This window comes from Ctenopharyngodon idella, chromosome 20, assembly GCF_019924925.1.
Source record: "Ctenopharyngodon idella isolate HZGC_01 chromosome 20, HZGC01, whole genome shotgun sequence".
Classification (NCBI taxonomy): domain Eukaryota; kingdom Metazoa; phylum Chordata; class Actinopteri; order Cypriniformes; family Xenocyprididae; genus Ctenopharyngodon; species Ctenopharyngodon idella.
The window spans coordinates 18,261,547-18,283,191 of NC_067239.1; the positions used below are offsets into that span (position 1 = coordinate 18,261,547).

The 21,645-nt window shown below is 38.0% G+C and overlaps 2 protein-coding genes across 12 annotated transcripts; both read left to right on the top strand.

Moving 5' to 3' along the window:
* Window positions 1-904: 904 nt before the first annotated feature.
* Window positions 905-6,183, top strand: cdca4 (cell division cycle associated 4). Of its 11 annotated transcripts, none has more exons than XM_051876395.1 (5): window positions 907-1,559; window positions 1,669-1,778; window positions 2,702-2,726; window positions 3,210-3,296; window positions 3,948-6,183. In XM_051876395.1, exon 5 carries the CDS (start codon window positions 3,956-3,958, stop codon window positions 4,820-4,822), a length of 867 nt encoding a protein of 288 aa, XP_051732355.1. In that variant the 5' UTR covers window positions 907-1,559; window positions 1,669-1,778; window positions 2,702-2,726; window positions 3,210-3,296; window positions 3,948-3,955; the 3' UTR covers window positions 4,823-6,183. The 11 variants fall into 11 exon arrangements, with proteins under 11 accessions (XP_051732363.1, XP_051732365.1, XP_051732364.1 ...); XM_051876397.1 differs by having other exon boundaries at window positions 1,672-1,778; XM_051876399.1 differs by having other exon boundaries at window positions 907-1,164; window positions 1,414-1,559; window positions 1,669-2,726.
* An 894-nt stretch (window positions 6,184-7,077) lies between these two features.
* si:dkey-177p2.6 (uncharacterized protein LOC568712 homolog) lies at window positions 7,078-19,724 on the top strand. The gene is made up of 2 exons (XM_051876406.1): window positions 7,078-7,619; window positions 15,616-19,724. Exons 1-2 carry the CDS (start codon window positions 7,471-7,473, stop codon window positions 16,319-16,321), a joined length of 855 nt encoding a protein of 284 aa, XP_051732366.1. The 5' UTR covers window positions 7,078-7,470; the 3' UTR covers window positions 16,322-19,724.
* Window positions 19,725-21,645: the final 1,921 nt, after the last annotated feature.

The window sequence follows — 21,645 nt, forward strand, 5'->3', positions numbered from 1 at the left end:
ATTAAAGCAATGAAAGTCATGGCTCACTTTTCCAGAATATGGAAAACCATGAATCATGTTATTGTTTTTACTGCCAGACCACTGAAGGCAGACAGCTTAGTACTTTCCAGTGTCCCTGCCAAATTAACTAAATTATAATAGGCCTAATTTTGTATTTTTAAGTCATAGTTGGGGTATTATTTTCCATTAGCATTCAGTCACAGGATGCAGAACCTAATTCACAGAATTTCTAGTTAACTTTACCCTTACTGTAGCAGAACTGTAAAAATGGATGGACAAGATATTGAAAATGTGGTCAAAAATACATTTTAAACTTAACATTATTGTTATAATGAATCTGCTTTGATTTTATTTAATTAAATCGTTCCATTTGACAAAGGGGAGTGACATAAAAAATACCTCCAAAATTTCCAGCGGTTTCCCAACACATAGGAATAAAATATTTTGTTTTTCCTCAGAATATTTTTTTTTAGGTTTGATGGTTTGTATCTCTTCCAATGCCCAGTTTATCAAATGTCTGTATTCTCCAGTATACAGAAACCATTTAAATTACATTGATTCAATTTGAGTAGGCTATAGGAATTAATTACATAAAAGGAATACAGCTTCACAAATGTTAAAAAGCAACCCTGAAAACCATGTGTAATGTGCAAATGTATAATAAAGTTATTTTCTGATACTGCCTTCACTTTACTTTAACTTAAAAAAAAATAAAAAATAATAATAATAATAATAATTAAGTGAATCTTTCAAAATTAAGGTTAACTGATTTTCTGAATGTTATCTTTGGGCTGTGGGAATGGCTGAGAAATGGGACCAATAAATAACAGTGTGTGCTTTGTGAAATCATACATTCGTGCATGTCCATTTGATTTTTAAGATTCCTCAAAAACAAGATGTGCATTGTTGAAGTTGGGGCCCATGGGTAGAATCACAGACGCTTTTGTTCGGGGCTCCCCGTTCCTGCGATGGCCTGCTGTCGATCAAGATGCAAGCGTCCGCCCCCATCGGCCCTTTCACTGCTGCAGCTGGCTGCCTCTTGCTGCTTGCCGTATGCTCACTGCAATCTGTGCTGGAGAGGCCGAAGGAGCAGCAGCTCCAGTATTAAACCAGGCCTACGAAACGCTTATGACGCTCGCCACCAAAAAACACAAATATCACGAGGTAAGTCTTAACGTACTGTGATGTGCGATTTAAATAAAATCTATATTATTTAGTCGCAACGCTTTAGAAGATCTCGATCCGCGATGGTTAAATGCGCGGTCGATTTCGAAAAGCGGCATGTTTGCGGAAGTGACCGTGCGGTCCATGTTTAGCCGCCCCTATTATTTGCCTTTACATGTCATGTGTGTTTCCGAAGTATATATTTCACTCTCATGTGCATTTTGTCGACACGGTAAACGTGTGGAAAAGTTGAAGATGCTGTTTGGGTTGGCCGTAAACGAGGCGAAGTTGACTAGCCAGCGGACCCGTTTGAAAAATCAAAATGGCTTCCATCTTTGTCGTCTCAGCAGAGAGGTTTATACCTTTGTTTCCCCGTCTCGCATGTCAGGGAGTCTGTGAGTAACCTCATTTTTATATTTATCTAGTGGATTATTGTTTATCGAACATTCGTATTAAGAGTTTGGGTGTTTATTTCACTGGTTATTTATTTTGTTACTTACCCAGTAGCGCACTTTTGACCACGTCAGTGCGGTGGGGGAGGGGAAGTGAGTCTGTCTGGGTGGAGCCTGTATGATACGTTCACTGTGGATGAATTACCCATTGCCCCCTTCGCTGTAAGTCTTATGTAGTTTAGACTCCAGCTACTGGAAGGATTGTATATTGATTTTTAAAATATATATATTTCTTTTGTTTAATTTTGTGTCAAAACTTGCCATGTAGAATACCTTAACTCTCATACTTAAGGGCACATGGAGATCTCCTGAAAATCTTACTAGATATAGAGTGCCGCAGGGATAACACATTTTTGTAGGCCAGCCCAGAAGTTAGCATCACCCTGGTTCCCTTGAAAAAGAAAAGTAAGATTTTTCCATTGACATTTGGATAATTGCAGAAAATAAGCTCAGAACAAATGTTAATGATTCTCACCTGTTTTGTTCATCATAATCATCACAAATGAAAACAACTTTTATGAATTTTGATGCCTGAATGCAATTGACAGAAGTAAAAAGCTAAAGTTAGACTATTACAAACTTATACCATGCATGCTTGACTTCAATGTCAACATCACTGAGTTTCTGACAAATCTTTTATTCTTTAAAATCTACAATTTGGAAAGTTTGAGTTAAAATAGTTTGCAAGAGCATGAGTCTAAATACAATGAGGCTGTAAAAGCAGTAGATGAGTTTTCCTGTTCGATGTGATGATGTTTAATATCCTCTGTAGACCCATTTAGCCACAAAGCATAACATTCATGAGTGGAGTATTACTGATGTATTTTAATGTCATAGAATAATACATGAATGAAAATATCTTGAGCTTTTGTTAACCAGACTTTATTTTTTAGGCATTTATCCAAAAACCTATTGACTTCGGGATGATGGAACTAGAAGTTTAAAAAAATTGTTTCTGGGTTTTAGGACTCATTCCTGCAGCACTCTATTATAAACAGAATACAGTGCTGGTGTACGAAATGTTGGTTGTAGTTTTAGTTGCAGCGGATGTGTGTCAGCTTGCACTCTGGTCTTTTTTTCAACAGTGCTGGGATGTCACCCATGCTTCAGGTAGGAAAACCACCATGCCATTAATATATCTGGTTAACAATGTGGTTATGGGTTTAAAGTTCTTGTGTGTGATCTTGGTAACTGTCAAGCAAATCATCTCCATTATGTTAAGTCATCCCTCTTAACATGAAATGACTTTGCAATATATGTGGTGGTTTTTTTTGTGTGCTTGCACTCAATGGATTTGTTGGTTTGCTTGTTTTGCATAAGAGTTTGATGTGTAAAATGTAACTCATTACCATTGTTTAGCTTTCGTCTTATGTCTTCCCCACCTCTCACCTACCCACCAGTATTTGACAAAAGTAGATCAGAGGTCCCTGTGCCCCCTCCCTACTCCTCCCTATATACATACACACACAGTCACATACATGCTCACAAACACTCAGTCGGTCAAGATCTGGTGTGATGACAGATAATGTGCTTTGTCATGCTGGTTGGTGTCATGTGTTTTTCCTATACTGGATGCATGTTTGTTACTTTTAGGCTCCTGTAACCCTGGTTGGCTGGCCACGGAGACAGGGAGTCCTCGTCTCAGTACTGTGGCTCTCCACATTAGACTTTCTGTTTGGGGTATCTACTTTCACCTCCATTTTTATTCATATTCAAAGGCTTGAAGCAAAATTCCAACATTTTATTAGCTAATTCAGTAATTTGATGTAGATTAGTGTAGATTACTTAAAAAATTAGATTCCCATCATGGGCAAAGATCTACACTAAAAAAAACAAACATTTTTTTTACTTTAGGTGGCTGTGGATTAACCATGAATGTAAGGTGTGATCTGTGGCCTCAAAAATATTCTGAAGTGTAGGAGTTTGTTGCTATTGAATAAATTTTCAGTTAGACTAAATCATTTTTTTTTATCCATAGATTTGTTAGGCTCTAATTACCAAGGTCAAATTTAGAATAGAATTCATTATTCTAATATGCAAGTATTTAGTCATACATTAGTTAATTATCCATTATTTTATATATACACACACTCTATTTAAGTGTCCTAAGAGAATAATTTCACTGTGTATTTGTTTTGTATGTTTTTGTTAGGCTTCATGCACTGCATTTTCATAGAATAATGCTTTTTGAATTTATCTTTTGTCATTGACATTTCTATTGGTTTTATATTATAGTTCTGATATTACCAGAATTGACTTTGATTCACTTAACAGGAATGGATGAATGTGAACTGACCATTGCTATCCTATTTTTTTTTTTTTTGTCTGTAGGCTAAAACATGTTCTCCAAGGGCACTAAGCGTAAATTTTCCGATGGTGGTGAAGAGATATCCGACGAAGGCCTGGTAGGTGCCAGGGTGGCATCCTCATACAGCTTGCAACGGCAGTCGCTGCTGGACATGTCCCTCATTAAGCTGCAGTTATGCCACATGCTGGTGGAGCCCAACCTCTGCCGCTCGGTTCTCATTGCCAACACGGTCAGGCAGATTCAGGAGGAGATGACCCACGATGGCAGCTGGCATATGGTCACCGAAGCATTCTGTGGTGCAGGCCAGAGCCCCTCTGAGCGTTTGGTGGCCACTGAGGTCCTTTGCAGGTCACGGGAGCAGGATGCAGAACCTAAGCTCTTTTCCGTCATCAGCTACGAAGGTTGCCGTGAAGAGGAGGTGGTAGCTGATGAGACACTGTGCTCCGTTTCAGTTAGCGATACTGTTTCTAATGTGTGCCTGGCAGGCCGTATAGGCCAGTGCTGGGAGAAGAATGAGCTCAGTGGCGTAGAGAGGGACGAAGAGGCCCTTGAAGACTCTAGACTTGGTTCAGGAGAAGATGAGGAGATAGACACAGAGGATGAGGCTTCCACTGAGGGTCCAAAGACCATTGGACAAGTTTTTGGGACATTTGAAATAAAAAACGGTTCACCGGGTCCAGACTCTGCTCTTGAGGAGCTATTTTCAGATGTGGACACCTCCTACTATGATCTGGACACCATGCTGACCGGTATGCAGAGTGCACCCAAGATGGGGCCTTATGACCTCCTTGATAGCTTGGGACCTTCACACGGTTCCCCTTCCATAGTGTCCACACCAAACTGTCGTTCTGATCTCAATGAACTGGATCACATCATGGAAATCATTGTGGGTTCTTAGGTTAGACCTTATTCAGAGACTTACACGCTTGTCTTAATGTTAATGGCTTTTCTGTTCCTTATGGAAAGCAAGTAAAGTCTGGAGTCCTTTCAGGGAAAAGAGTTGATGTCTTGTGAAGGATGGCCTTGATTTTATGAGCTGACCATAGTCATTATTTGCATACCCTTTGTATGTTTTAATAATTTTTTTCTGTATTTGTCTGTCCAGACATGGTGTTTTTTTGTTTTAATTTAATTTATTTGTTATACTCATGACACTACAGAGAGCAGAACAAGATGTATACAAGTTGTAAAGCTTGGGATATTTTCATAAGGAGACAAAAGATTGTCTAAAATGTGTACATAAATATATATTTTCTACAATAGATTTTTCTTGTAATATGTTACTGTACATTATGTACATGTTCTACAAATTGATTTTAAACGAAGAGATTAGATTCTTATGTGCAACAACTCAACTTTTCTGTTTATCAAAATCCATAAACTGAAGGAATTTAATTCAATACTACAGTATGCAAAATGCACCAAATATACATACAGTGATGCATGTTTTACATTTATGTGCTCATTTGCACAAAGTATTTTTTTTTCCTCTCAAGGTTTGATTGCAGTTGGCTGTCAATCAGCTCAGCCGTAGGTTTTGTTTGTTAGACGTCAAAGTTCTTATATTTTGCCTAATCAACAAATGAATTATAATGGGGCCAACCCATTCTGTATTGTGACTTAATTTATTTAATTTATTTACTGCAAACGGTGAGTGTTGGCTGTGGTCAAACTCAGGGCGGCATTTTAACTCTAGGGGACTGATTGACCAAAGCCTTTTGCTCATAGAAAATCGGTCACAGAATTAGTGCTTTGTAAGTTGATTTGCACCAATCATTGGTTTAAGTATTGATTTTAAGCAAGTTAACTGTTTTAATATGGGTGAATGGCTTAAGTATATCTGTCTATTAGTCCTCTAGACCCCTCAAAATGAGAAGGCATTTGTCCAGTTCTATGCATTAAGTGTCATAACACACTTTCTATGTATGAAGTGTTTAAAATGCATTTAGTACAGTATTCTTTTTTATACTTCAGAATCAGTCAACAAGAGATGGTTTTATTTTACCCAACATTTCCCCCAGTTGTTAAATATATTTTGTTTGGTTTTGTCTGAAAGTAAAGTTTTGCATAAACTATGTTTGTGCAAATTATAGGTTATTACACTTTGATAATTGTTTTCTTCAACATTGTGTCTCACTTCAATTCTAAGAGGATGTTTTTTATTGTATGATCTTAAACTAGTATAGAGTATAAACATTTTATATGAGCATTGTAGCTTTTTTAACGTTTTTTAATAAAAGGTACAACTTATGAAAACAATTCTGTGTGGTTTTTCTCCTGTAATCAAGTATTAAGCTGTCATCATAGTCATCAACGTCTGTAGATGAGCACTGAGAACATTTGTTGGGTGAGAAGTGTGACATTTGAAGTGGCAAGATTACCCAGTAACTGAGTTGGGTATAAAGTGAAGATATGGTTTTGATGTTGATTTATTTTTCTAAACTGGTTTAAAGATATGCTAAAATGTTTTCATGTAGCGAAGAATTGACTACTATTAATTCTTAGTAATGCCAAGAAAACACAAAACGTATATATTAATATGCGCAAAACTTCAGTTTTTACAAGAGAGTAAACGTGCAGTAAAACATACATTCCTAAAATCGACGTCACGGTTCTGTGCGGAGTGAACGCTCATGCAAGTGACGTCAGCAGATTTGACTCCGTGAACGTCAATGTTTAAATCCCTCCGCTGCTCGCGGATATTATTAGGTTGTATGTCAGAAAATATTGTATTATCCAGCCCACATAGCTCTGAGGTCTTATTACCTAATGTATCAGATTCAACAAAAAAAAAAAATCAGATTTACAAAGCGTCATTTAGAGAAATTCTACTATAAATAAAATATAGCTGTTATCATCTATGGTATTCAGATAGTTTCCTTAAAATAGATATTGGTTGCTTGGCAAAAAAAAGCAAAAAGCTTTAATAAAAAGCCACAAACGTGTCATTTACAATGCAACTGTACCGTAGCCAGTGCTCCAAACGGTCACGTTTTCGGTCTGTGGGCATGTTAGAGCGACGAATGTGATAGACTAGAGAGGTGGGGGCAGAACAGGCGTTCAACCAATCAGAGGCAGTTACTAGGCGGGTCTGAGGTCGCGTTCGACCAATCACAGCCATCCCACCTGACGACCGTCAATCAGCTGAGTTCTTTTCCCGTTGATTCTACAGTGTAGCGAGAATTCTGCTCTCGTACCCGTGTGAGACGCGATCGGTCGCGTAGTTTCGCGAAAAAATAATGTTCAGACTTTGGACCAGAAGCTCAACTCGGAGTCTAGCGACCGATTTAAACAAACGTACGTCTTATTTTAATCAGCAAAGAGAATGTAGCTGTCGTTCGAGTAACTCGTGTAAATTTATTTTGTAGTTCCATATAGACAGAGACCGTACTTTTCTAAGTACGGACTAGCTAACTGGCTAATTCGCTGCGCATCAATGTGAGCTTAGCCGCGGAGGCTAGCAGTGCGCGCTCACGTCTTGGCGAGAGTACTTGTTTGTAATAAACGCTAAACAACGAAGCAACTGGTTGAGCCAAACATAATGGTATGGGTCAAAGGGATATCATTGCGTTCGAGGCGTCCATGAAAAGGAAAAACGGAATTCCCACTGTATCTATGTGTCGACTGGAAGTGGAGTCCGCTGCTGTGAAGAAGGAAGTTGAGCCCGGCGGAGATGGTGCCCTTTCCTCGTCAAGGTAAAGACTTTTAGTCATAAACCGTTTTCTAAATGACATTTGAGGCTGGTCAGCGACCTTTTAGGTATCATCTTGTTTTTGGAAATTATTTTATATATTAACTGCTCAGCACTGTCCCGCTTTACGTAACAACTCGAGTTTATGTTGATGATATTTGAGCTTTGAGTAGCTGCTAACGTTACTCCGTTACACACTAGTTTCTTTACAACCGGAGTCATAGCAAAATTGTTTTATATATAATGATTTTTTGTGTTCTAAATCACTGTGAGCCTTTAAACTGAAACTTTGGTACCTCGCACTTTCTCTTGTAAGTCGTACGTGGTCTCGGTTGCGTAACGGGGTCGATTTTGCCACACTGATGTTTGCACCCGGCTAACGTTCACTCGAAATGAGACTGGACAATTTCTTACAAACTTATTGTTAAATAATAAAATAGCTTTACGAAATTTTTAGATACCTGTTCGCAAGCATCTATAACTGAAGCAAAAGCGAAAGTTAGGAATACATGAATGCAAATCAGCAGTTTTCTGTTTTACCAGAAAAGTTTAATAATTCGACTGAATGATGTGTAATTTTACATGAATTTTAAGTATGAATTGTGTGTTTTATACTGTCATCATAAGAGGAGGGATAAAGTACAGTTTTAGGTTCCGCTATCCTTCGAAATGAGGATGCCATAGTTTTCAGTAAAAGCAACTAGTAAATGAAGTATCAGAAATTATTAAAGCTTTGTTTATGTTGCATTAGTTGACATGTGCACCACTGTTGCTTTTTTTTTTTTTTTTTTTTTTTTTTTGGATGATTGACATTAACCAGAATACAAATCTGTATTCTGTGAATGCATTAATGTTTTTAAAGAAATGTACAGGTTTGTAACTTATATGTATTTAACTTTAGACACATGCTGTTTACTGCAGAAACATATAGTAAGTCAACTGTGCACAAACTTGGTCCTTCTGGTCTCTCGGGGTTGTTCAAGCAGTCAGTTAACTACTTGCAAAGAGTTGTCATTGTTTTTTCTGTAGTGTTTTTTTTTTTTTTTTTCTTGCTAAAGTGAATGACTGATTATAAGGTCCTGATGTTTTCATGTTAAGCATTTAATCAAATGTAAAGCAGGGTTGTCAGCAATCTAATTTCTTGACCATTGCACAACAGTCGTATTACTTGCTTATTGCTTAGGCAATTATTCAGATTCATTTATTAAAATCCATCTGAATATCTTATTAGAATGAAGTTTCACCACTAACTCAAAGATTTACACCATTGATAGGACAAGCGGGCTGTACATGAGCGTGCGTTCACGTCTGTCGGTGTGACTAACACTCTGAGTCACTTTGTCAGTCTGTTGGAGCCGCCCAGTTACAAAGCTGCCCAAACTAAGACATCCGGCCTGTCTACCCAATGGTTCATTATTCAGGACTTAGTCGGCTTGTCAATGGCATTTGCCACCTACTCCCTCCCGCCTACTCAGTCAATCCCCGATGCACTTACTCACACTCCTCAATTCAGTCCGTATTTCTCCTCTTTCTCTCTCAGACTAACCTTTTTCGACTCTCCTGCTTACTCTGGCTTACGTGTACACTCCTTTTTTTTTTTTTAAGACTCTTTCCTGCTCTCCTCTTTATCGTGACTACGTCCTTTGGGGAAGTAGGAGGGCTAAGGGAGGGAAACCGAAAGAAAAAAGAAAAAAAAGATTGAAAAATGACTCAACCACGTCAGTTTGATTTGCTCTTGTACAGAAAGTATCATAATGCAGACCAGTGTATGAGTTGAAGAAACTCTTTATCTTGGGCTCAGAGTGTGGCTTAAGATCATTTCAGTGCTGTGTCTGTCACTTTATGGTCTTCTGTTCATTTTATTTATTTTAGGTACTAACCACACAGTGATGGAAATGAAGTCCATATCTCTCTACCTTTGGTGAAACTGGTGTATATGTGTGGCACAAGGCTGGTATTCAGTTATGCTTTGGTATGCTGCTATAAGTGAAAGCAGCAGTATAATAAAGTACAGTACACCTCTCAGATGTACAGCTTCTTATGTGTGTTTCCCAATCAGTATAAATACTAACTTGACGGTCTTTAAAACACTGAATGTCATGTTTTTTTTATTCGCCATTATACAAGTATAGCAATTAGCAAAGCGTCATTGAGACTACGCTTCATACATAAACATTTAATCAATAAATTAATGACAACATAAATGTTGTTATTGTTATTAATAAAGTCCAAGACAAATGTCCTAAGGGACAAATAAAGTAATCTTGAATCTTGAAAGTTTTATTTAGCAATAATAATTAATTAATAATAAAGGTTATTATATTATAGTGTTATTTATTATTAACAAATAATGATTGTGTAGTTATTAATGTGTCAAACTGCAGAAACATTACAATTATTAAAAATTAGTTCAGCACATTGGTTATTGGGCACACAAAAATATAAAAATTGCTTATAAAAAAAAAAAATTCAGTATTGGTTGGTTTCTATTTCATTGCATTGTATAGTCATGGTGGGACTTCCATGGTGGGCCTCACTTCTGATTTACCACTAGGTAAAAAGAAAAAAGGCTGAAGTACCATCATGTATGTGTGCCAGACCTGAACTGATGCAACCCAGCATACTCTACTGCAATGCTGCCTCTTCTATGCATCCTATTGTATTCACCCACTTTGATGGTTGTCTACGTAGTTGTGCTTATTGTCTTTGAGCTGCAGACTCTGTGTGCCACTCAAGCGCCAGTCTCTCATCCACCGCTGTTGCCATGGCAAGCAGACCACAGAGGCCAGTCTAACCAGAGGGGCCCAATTTAAATCATGTCTTGTTGCTTTAAAGCTGTGAGACTTTATAGAGACCAGGTCAAATTCCAAGTTGTTCACTTCAGCTTACCTTCTTTAAAGAAGCTTTATAAAAGCAAATTTTAATGTGCAAGGATCAGTCATTATAACCTTTTTCTCAAGCTTTAACACTTGATTGATGTCATGAGCATAAGCCATATGTAATATAAGTTCTTCACCTTCATATTCTAATGGATTATATTGTTTTTTGCTTAGTGGTGGTTTGCTCGCTCGCATTTCGTTTATAGCTTTCTGTTGCTGACAGAGACCCTCAGCGTATGCGTGCTCCTGTCAGAATTCAGCTGTGAAATCTGCGGGAATACAAAATGTCCCTTTTGAATCCTTGTGACTGCTTTGTGGGAAAGGCACCTATAGGGCTGAGCAGGAATTTAGCCCAGAGTGCTCTGCTAGCGTGGATGGTTATATAACTGCTAGCCCCAGCGTGACACACTTGAGCGCTGCAGTCCATGCATGCACACACACATGTTCAGGCTGTTTCCGGGCATTGAAAGTGTTTAATCAAACTTGTTTTGACACCAATGGTGTAAGTTGTTCTTTTAATTAAATATGTTCTTCCTTGCCTTTACCTTCATGCTTTATTTAAGGTTCACGACTGGTTGCGGTATCTATTACCTAAACTAAGACTTCAGACTACACGTTTTTCCACATGGTGGGATGGAGACTATGCAATATAATGCATTGCATCCATTTCACTTCTGAACACAAGAGGCTCTTCTTGGTTCTTGCAGCTTCCTGTGTACCCTGCAGTAGAGAAGAGCAGTCAGTGACCAGACCTGCGGGGGATGTCTGTCTTCGTTCAGAGTGATGGATGTTGAGAGGAGGAGGAGGGTTGGGGGGGTGCGCCTACACCACAGAGCGCGCAGAGGTGGATAGACAGTCTCTCACATTTACAACCCTTTCCACTCCAACTCTAGCTCTCGAGATCCGAGACGGCAATTTGACAGAGCAGTTATGGTTGGTATTCAAATTGTGTGCCCACAAGCCACATTTCGCTCTTGTTTGTGCATAAATGTTTGGCCCAAACAAAAATTGTGGTTTGAAATAGTAGCTTTGAGTGTGGAATTGCATATTTTAAACGACCTGAAAAATTGCTACTTCTATGATTTAGATTTGACAGGTAAGGGTCATGGCAGTCTCCATGTGCTTAAAAATAAAGGCACAAAAGCACAAAATGGCTCTTCTATGGCATTGCTGTGAAAGGTCCCAAAAAGGTTTTTTTTTAAGAATGTATTACTTGAAGGAGGTCTTTGCTTGTAAGTATCGCTCACAGGATAGAAGGCTTTGGAGAGCTGCAGAAGTAAGCATTGCGCTCCTGTGCTGCGTATCCTCCTCCGCTGTGTGAAGGGATCGCTAATGAAGCATGAGCTTATTCTCAAGTGTGCTGCAGTCGCAGACAGGAGGAGTTTCAGCTAATGCATCCACCTCTCGGGAAGCCCCACTCTGGGATGAGAAGGAGGAGCTGTGTCAGGTTAAAGCTTTGTTATCAGTCGTGTATCAGATAACAGTCAAATTTCAAGGCGAAAGTGTTCGTCAAGAACAGAGTTCAGCAATAGTCTGTGTGCACAGACGACGGTCATGGTGCTGTTAAATTCACAGTTGGTTTATTCCATGCAAAGTTAATAACTGGAGCAAACATGCAACGGTCTCTGCAGGAAACAGCAAGACATGGAGGCATTCTTGTAAAGGTCCTAGATCACATGCAGTTTACAAAAATCACAACTTTCAGAGTTTTTTTTTTTTTTTTATCTACTGAAAGTTTTTATTGGGGCTGCCCCTGACTAAAGGTTTTTCTAGTCGTTCATTTAAGCCAAGATTAAACTAAAATCTTATTTCACGGTATGAGAATTTTATTTCACAAGGACGATCTGTTTAAATATAGATATTTATATTTTTTATTTTATTTTCTTATTAAAAACAAGAACAAAAAAATCTAATTACAAACATTAGGACAAATACAGTAGAGCAAATATACAGATTAACTAAAGTAGGTTTAACATTTAAGTAGGCCTAATATTTAGTAAGAAATGCTACAAAAATTGAGTAATCAAGTGTATAACTAAAACACCATATGAGTCAAATGTGAACTGATTCTTATTAAAGATACAGAAGTGATTCAGTCAAGAGCAGTGAGTGATTTTTCTCTTTTGTTGTTTGATTGACATTAATGAGACAGACAGCAGTTTATTATGCTGCTGTCCCTTTAAGATCTAATTCACCCAACTGTTAACGTTAATGTAATAACCGACTATGTTTACATGAATATTCCACACGACAGGCATTTTGACACTATCGTGCGTCTATCTGACCATTCAAGTGCAATAAGACACGAAAGAGAACTGAATTTGCGATCACATGCTGTCTGAGAGGCAGCTTTCTGTGCACGTGCTTCAGCTGTGTGTCAGTCAGCCCGAGCACCAACCGCATTGAGTTCTTTTTCACTTATTGCGCTAAAATCGAACACGTCCCTCTCCTTCTTTTCTCATTCATGCATATTTATCACTCTTACTTGTATATAACTTTAATATATAATTGATTTTCGATTTCGATTTATGGCTTCCAACGATTATGAAATCAAGATAATCGAGGTAAAATGATTATTGTGTAAAACTATTATTTTTGATTATTCGTTGTAGGCTATTACTTATCTGAATACCACTGTTAGCTAGGGCTGGGTATCGTTCAAAAATTTTCGATACCGATACCTTGACTTTGATACGGATTCCTGAATGATACCTTTTCGATACCAGTTTTATAAAATCTGTTTTAACAAGATTACATTACCTCAAAAAATCTTTGGTTTTATATTTTAAGTTTGACTTTTTTTCTTACAGACTCAAAGACCACTGCACAAAAGAATAAAAAAGGCTGCTTAAAAATTAACATTTATTTAAAGTTCTTATTTGACTAAATTACATTTCATTAACAGCCTTTAAACACAGGCATTACTCCCTTCAAACTTATATTTTGCCACTGTTTCCTTACATCATTGTTGGATATATAATTATATATAATACATAATTATATCATTTCTGTTAGTTAAGCTTGTGTATATTTTTAATTAAAGCTGTTAAGTTATAAAGCAGTATCTCATGTAGGGTTTTCCTTTGTGTTTTATATAATGATTCAAGTAATACTAGGAGGTGCTCTAGGCACATGCTTTCCTTGATTGGTTTTCTCTAATGAGAAATAGAGAAAACCAATGTTTCCAATGCGTGTTTACATAGACTTGAGGAACGAATGCTGATGTAACACTGCTGTGTGTTGTACCTGCCCATAACTAGTCTAAAAAACATTGCGCATCCCGCTGTTTGTGCAGGCAGTGCGGCACTTCTGTTTTGCTGTTCACAGTATCTGGAGTGACTGTAATGAACCGGCTGCTCGCATAAACAGCCGGTACTCTCACCCGTCCTTTTCGGAGATAAACTGAAAGTGAAACCGTCGATTCACTTCGCACATAGGGTCTCTATCGCGCATAGTTTTATATATTTAGATATAAATAACAATGTAGTGCAACATTATTACATTGCTCAACGAGACAGCGACAGCATTTCTCCGCCAACTCTCCCCTGCTTCGTTTGGAGGTATCGGAATTTGGTACCTAAAATGTACTGTTAGCACGTCTTCCTGAAAAACTTTATTTAAATTGTATTCTCGTTCTGTTGTATTTGTCCATTTTTTGTAATTAGTTTCTTTGTTCTCATTGCATTGCTGACTGTTTACTTGTCTTATGTAATTATTTTGAGGACATTTTTCTTACATTGATTAAACTAGTATTAGTTTTTGCTGAAGAATCGATAATTGTGAAATTTCACTGATATTTAAATTACTCATATCGTGAAATAAGACTTTGATCATATCGCCCACCAATAGTCGTGCTAAAAAATGTGATTTCAATATTGACCAAAAATAATGGTTATGATTTTTGCCATAATTGAGCAGCCCTAATATGTAGTATTGTTAACATCGTTCTACATTACAGAGAAATACTAAACCATAATATTAACATTGTCTTGCCGCAGCGTACTGACAAATGTAATGATTAAGAATGTTTTGGGGGGGAAAATGGAAAGGAGGAAAGAAAAAGTTTTAATTTATTAATAAACTATTGTTTTCTAAATCAATGTCAAGTTAACGACGCTGACTCATCATCTCCACTTTATAGTGGATGCGTCTATATAGAGAAATGAATGTTACGTTAAACGTCATGCAGTAAGCGTTGTGAAGTAAAATTGCTAAAGTTTAGCTACTACTCAGATGTTTCGAATGATAAGCCGTGTTTGTTATCGATGAATGAAAGACGAATGTTTGGATTTCCTGGCCAACATAATTACCACATGGACCAGCCGTGTTAACGATCTGTCCGTTGGACTGCGTGACTTCGCCAATTCCTGTAGGGGTTTTTGTTTTATCTGACTTACCGACTAATTAAAATTTGGTCAACTAAGCCTCTTCTCGTTGACTAACCATTTAGTCGAGTATTAGGGGACAGCCTTAGTTTTTATAAAGACATTTTGTTGGCTGAACAACTGGCATGTTGTTAAACAACAGTACAATCCATTGAACACAATGTACTTCTATTCCTCACAGCCTCAATTTCATTCCTTCCAAAAATTAAATATGCCGCTACCCCGACTAAGGTCTATTCAATGTGTAAGGAAAATATTTTCTATGTTATGTTATAATTATTACTTCTTTTTACTTGGTTACACCACATAAAATCACTATATTGAAATATCAAAAAATGGTATAAACAATGAAATCAACAAGTATTCTTTTTTAAGAACTTGGCCCATTTGCTTTGAAAAAGATTTTTTTTCCTTCTATTTATTGTGGACACTTTTATGTGTCATTGACCCACCTATGGGTTTGATTGTGAATTTGTTCTGTGACCAGTTCAGTGGACTATAGAGAGGCTTGTGCACACTTGCAAAGGACTATAGAGAGGCTTGTCTCACTTGCAAAGAAACATTAGTGTTAGCACATAACATCCCTCTGTGTTCTTGCAAACTGTATTTATTTTATGAAGCTTAAAGTATTTGTTGTGCGCCCTTATGCATTGTTTGACTTCACTGCAAGGTAGGTTAGCTTAAAAAATATTCCTGTCCTGTTTTTCCTAACTTTCTTTTCTGTTCTCGACTGTAGGTACATGTTGGGCAGGGGGGTGAAACGTAAGCTGAGCACGTGTGAGGACCCTGTCCAGGACTTGCCGTATCCTCAGCAGAGGCAGCTGGTTCTGGACTTGTGTCTGGACAAGCTACAAAGCTGCCAGCGGCGAGCTGAACCCAGCCTGCACCGCTCGGTCCTGCTGGCGAACACCCTCCGCCAGATTCAGCAGGAGATGAGACAGGAGGGGGAAACCTGTTTGCCATCAGCCCCACTCGGCCCCTCACTCCCTCATGCCCCGACCCCACGCCACTTCCCTGACCTGCCACCCGTGCCCTTAGACTGTCCTCAACCCCTAACCGGAGCACTGTCCCCTTCATTTTCCCTCACAACGACTGAGGATGAGGAGGTCCAGTTGGGCGGTGCCGAAAATCAGACTCTTTTGCCATCCTTCGCTGGTGAGAACGACACAAGGTCGTCGGATTCTCTCTTCGGCTCATTTGAGATTACAAATTCCACCAGCTACTTGACAGACTTGGCACTAGATGACATATTTGAGGACATCGACACGTCAATGTACGACTCCTCAGACATTTCTGTTTTGCCGTTTCCTGTGCAGAGAAGCGGTGGGGTGGATGATGGCCTCAAGAGCCTTTCCAGCTGCACCTCCAACAGCAGCCTGCAGCTATGTCTCTCAGACCTCAATGACCTGGACCACATCATGGAGATCCTGGTGCGCTCCTGAACCACAGCTCGCACCACAGTGTCCTCATTCAGCCATCCCGATGTTTTCTATGGAAAATGAATACAATGTGTTTTCTTTTTTTAAACAAACAAACAAATATTTTATCTATTTTTATACAAAGGACTGCTATATAAAATATATATATATATATATAATAAAAGGAAACTGCCTGACACATTCTCACTGTAGGATAAATGCACATTTTTAAGACTTTTCAGATGGCCGAGCGTATGCTGCCATCCTTCATATTTAAGCAAGCTAAGATATGAATATGCAGGGACTTCGGAAACAAATATAAAGTATTACCATTGACACTTATTTATATTGAATAGTGACTTTAAGAGGAGGGGATGGAAGAAAAGTGGATCATAATGGACGCTCCGTAGCTTTGATGAGCTAAACAACTTTTTTTTTTTTTTTTTGGTGATCTCCACTGTATTCTGAAGCATTACATTTACTGTCAGTAATTACAATTATCAGATCATGTCACGCACATGCAGCACTCACACTACCTCTCAAGATACCAAGAGCTCTTTCTCTATACAAAGACTGTCATTGTTACAACTGTATTTGAATGGTTTCTCTCCAATAACTTTAAAAAAAAAAACTGCTGATTGTTTTATATATGGCTCTGTGTTCACAGGAAAGCCTCTCCTCAAATGGTAGGATTTTGTCCAAAGCTATAGCTGTAGAAGAAACGCTTTTGTCTCAATCTTTCTATTCAAAACTTTTTTCGAAACCTTTCAGACTCTTCGTTTCAGAACGAGCTGTTGCTTGTGTAAAAAGTGATATATATTTTCGAATCACTTGGAATTTAATGCTATTTCTACTTTTCAAGTACATGATTGTCAGACACACAGCCACCGTCGAATCCCTCGTATGAACATAGTGCCTACAATGGAGAATGAAGACTGCCGACGATGAACTGCACACTGTGGACCCGCACATAGACTTGCCTGAGTTTCCTGCTATGAACTTCCCCTATGAACTTCCCAACATGGGCTGCTTTTTTGAGCATTTAGCAAGATCCTCTGTCCTCTAAAGAAGCCATTACCCAAATGTGGGTCCACATCTCCTCTATACTGTCCTTCATTGTGATCTACACTGCGAAAAGCTGATTGTGGATGTCTGTGGATGCCTCTTGTGCTGTGGTCTCGAAGACCGTTTCTGAATGTCCAAGCTTGCGAGAAACAGAGATTAATCCAAACTAGTGTCTCACCTGCTTACTTTATTCCTCCCATCACAAGTTTTAGGCCACTTTGAGCCAACTCAACCACAACTTTAAGTTACTAGTTACTGCTACAACACAAGATGGTTGACCAGAGCAAAGGCACTTCATTTTTGTGCTGCATTAACATCCATTGAACATCAAGTTGCTGCAGTCGAATGCTAAGAGCCACAAGCTGCGGTGTGCATTAAGACAGGGCAGAGACAAGGGGGAGGGGAAGAACTAGAGAGCGAGATTAAGGGGGGGGAGGGGGGAGTTAAAGCAAACAGCTCCTGTCACGTGGAGAGCTGTGCTAGTGGTAAATGCTACATTGAGAGTTTGACAACAGCTGGTATGTGTACACTCCCATTGGTGCGCTCACAACAAGCCCCGCCCCCAGAGAGGCCCCGAGGGGCTCCGTTCTCCTCCTGACCAATCGTTTTCATTCAAGGGAGGAGCTTTGTTTTTTATGTGGAATAGAATAACAAGTAGAAGCGGTTCAATTTGGTATGTTCGCTCTGGTTGGAATGTGTTTCCTTGCCTATGGAATGCTCTCTCTGATCATTACTGGCTTGTGAGACATTTTACAGTCTTAATTTGGGTTAAATTTAGGCATTCCAACTAAATTACAATGAGATAATCATATAATAATAATAATAAGAAGAAGAAGAAGAAGAAGAAGAACTACTCACAGAGTTCAAGGTTAGCAGCATAGAAGGGCTTCTTGGTAGAAACGGGCTTGCTCGTCCTCTTTTAAACTCAGGCTCGCAGACGCCCCACCCTGCCTTCCCCCTCACAAGACACATGCACCGCCGCAGAGAAAACCCAACACTCACAAAGTTTACACTCAGATTTTAGAGATCATGCTCGTGTTAGATGGTAACCATAAACCAGAGAGACTATATGGTGAGACCGTCAGCGTTACATCAGCAAGCTGTTTTTAATGCTGAGAGCTGTGGATCTAATGAGTGTGTAGCTTTTTAAGCTTTGTAAGCTTGATCATTTTGTTTCTTTCTCTTTTATTTGTGTTGTTTGTGTATATATATTTGTATTTATACATTTTCTTGTGTTTTTATTTTATTTTTTTTTTGTTTTTTTGTTGTTGACTGAAGATCATGAGATAATATATATTGTTTTTATTTAAGAGTGAAATATGATCAGTAGACTTCGGTCTTCAGGAGAGTTTATTTGTTTTTTGAAGTGTGATTTGTACTTCACCTCCTCTTCTTAGTAATAATTAACATGTACATAAGATGATGCAGAATTATGAAGAGATGTTTATCATTTACAAATATTTCAAGGTTTCGATCTGTGCTGACTCTGAACTGAACAATGATGGGATCTTCTTTACTGTGTGTTCAATTCCCTTTGGACCAGGCAGTTTAGGCAGCTTTTTAACTTTTTATGCTAAAGTGGTTAACTTAATCGAGGAGAGCTTTCAGTTGTTGGCCTCATTTAAATGTAATGTCTTCTGCTGCTTGAATTTCAGTCTCTTGAAGGACATTTGTTTTACAATAATCAGCCCCAGGAGCCTCTGGTTTTAAACTAACGTTCATTATGGTTTAGTCTCAGCATGTATTGCAGTAATACACAGAGCAGTGGTGAAAAGTGGTTCACACTGTGTTGTAAACTTGTGAACGGCTAACTCAAATAATGTACGGTATGTTTGATGTACCGGTTGCACAGAGAATACAAAAAGCAGCAAGACTTTAATGGTCCTCAAATTTGCTTGGTTGTGAGGCACAAAATGGCAAGCTTTAAACCACCTCATATTGTTAATTTGGCAATTTATTTTTTAAGCGAAACTTTTTTTTGTAAAAAAAAAAAAAAAAAAAAAAAATATCCTAATGAAATTGTAATATCAGAAACCTCAAAATGTCACTTTGTCCTAAGTGCAATATGAAAATATGAAAATAAAGCGCTGTTTTGCCTACTTGCAAATGGCACAATGTAGTGAGCCTATAATATAACTTTGAATGAATACATGGCTAGATTTTTTTTTTTTTTTTTTTTAAACAATGACTTTAATCCCTACAATTTATTCTTGCCCCAGTAACTGTCCTTTGATTTGTTGCTATCTGTTTTAACCACAGATTTTATGAGGTCTGTAAATAATAAAGCATTTTCTTTTGCAGTCATATTCTATGCAATACATTGTAGCAGGTCAGTATGTCGAATAAAAAATGGAAATGGAAACGTGTTGTGTGTTTACTCTGCATCCAAAACAAATCAAGCGCAAGTAGTAGTGAAGTAGTGATAAAAACAGACAGGTAATGTGGAGTAAACAAGACAGTTAAAAATCTAGAAAAGATGGGCATACATTGCCCCCTAAAGGCAAACTCTTATGAATGCATGTGAGCAGCTGACTTGTTGCCTCGCTGCCTTATTAGGCAATGACTTGTAAGGCAGCATTTGTGCATGAAGGCACCTCTCGAAACTGATTTCGGACAGACTTCGGAGGCAGCGTAACAGTTTAATGATCTACAGCAAAATAGCACGAGATTTGGTGAGAACAAAACAAATATTTAATTACTACTGTAATAATTTTTCGCTAGAAATGACATCAAAAGTGGAAAATGTTGGTCAAAAACTTACAACTGTCACAGAATGGAATGCACAGGATTGTGGGATATCAAAGGCCGCGAAGGATACATCTATCTACATCTGCCTTCAAAAATCGATGAGATGAAGGTATCTCAGGAAACAGGAAGTGAAGCTAACATTGGATTAGGGCGTGCCTTGATGCCTTCCTACCTTGAAATGTGTCCTCAGAAGGCAGCATTTTCCAGTTTTCAGACGCAGCCATTGACGATTTTTTTTTATTTATTTTTTTTTATACATGATATGCTAAACAGTATATTTCATATAGCCTAAGCCTACTACACAAACATAAATGATATATAAAAATCGTGACATAAAGGGTACCCCTTTAGTCTCATATGATAAGAAGCTGTGCATTAAAATTGGGATTTTACACCATGAAGCATCTCATATAGGCCTATAGAAATTGATTAAAAAATGATTGCTTTCCATGAATCTAGGCTAGTTGTTAAACATCTGAATTCAAACTTTAAGATGGCTTCCTGGAGGCTGTCTGCACTTGGCTTGAATTGCTTGCAACAAACAGATGCAATAATAATGCAGCAACATGTATGAAGAAATCTTCTGTCAGCCCCATAGAAGGTCTCAGCCATCTTTCTCGTATTTTATTTCTCTCTAAAACAGCTGGCTAATTAAAAGTGTAATATATGCATTTCAAATACCAGGTTCTTCTTCATAGACACACCACTGTCTGTTTTTGGAGGATACAGAGACGCACCCTGCTACAGTCCTATAGCTCCTGGGATATCAGTGCAGTTGTCTGTGCTTGATGGCAACTGCTAAGAAGGACAAAGTCAGCAAAGCAGGGGAAGGCAAATTAGACTGAAAAAGGAAAACACCAATGTGGCTCTCAGAGTCTTACTTGCTGTGGCATGGCGACAGGACCATGGTTCTCAGATAAATGTGATGTACATATGACCATATTCTTACTGGATTAGACTATTAAAATGTTGGCTCTCCAAAAAACAGCATTAAGAAATATAATTATTTTTGTCATTTGTAATAATTATATCAGTTTTAACAATTATAAACAACATGATTCATATTTACACATTGTGTCAAGACTACATTTTTTTCATTAATTTTACATTTACAACATAACAATGTTACATACAAAGCAGAACTACACACTTCCTGTTCAGCTAATCTGGTCAAGTGCACGAGATGCTTACCTGTCAGTTTCCTCTGAATAATTCATTTGATTTCATATGTTGGGTATTTACCTCCAGAAGGTTTGAAAGAAATTCTTGTTCTCAATACATTTCCTGCCTAGAAAATACATTTAAAATATATCAAATCCTTAAACAACATAAAATATTGTAATAATATCATATTACAAAATAATTAGGACTAAATAATAAAAGTCATATATCTCTAACCAAGTTGTGTTCCAAATTTAAAGTTGATATCACAAAAACTTAGCCTGCCAAAAGGTGCCAAAAGTACCGTTTAAATGGAAAGACAATGTCCAATTTCAAAACGGTAAACTTTTTTTCTGATATGATAAACTGATAGA

Bases quoted from the DNA above. Each gene is read 5' to 3' on its own strand.
- si:dkey-177p2.6 (XM_051876406.1), top strand. From the start codon at position 7,471: ATGGGTCAAAGGGATATCATTGCGTTCGAGGCGTCCATGAAAAGGAAA. The intron at 7,620-15,615 runs GTAAAGACTTTT...TCTCGACTGTAG, and splicing joins GGTGCCCTTTCCTCGTCAAG to GTACATGTTGGGCAGGGGGG.
- cdca4 (XM_051876403.1), top strand. From the start codon at position 3,956: ATGTTCTCCAAGGGCACTAAGCGTAAATTTTCCGATGGTGGTGAAGAG.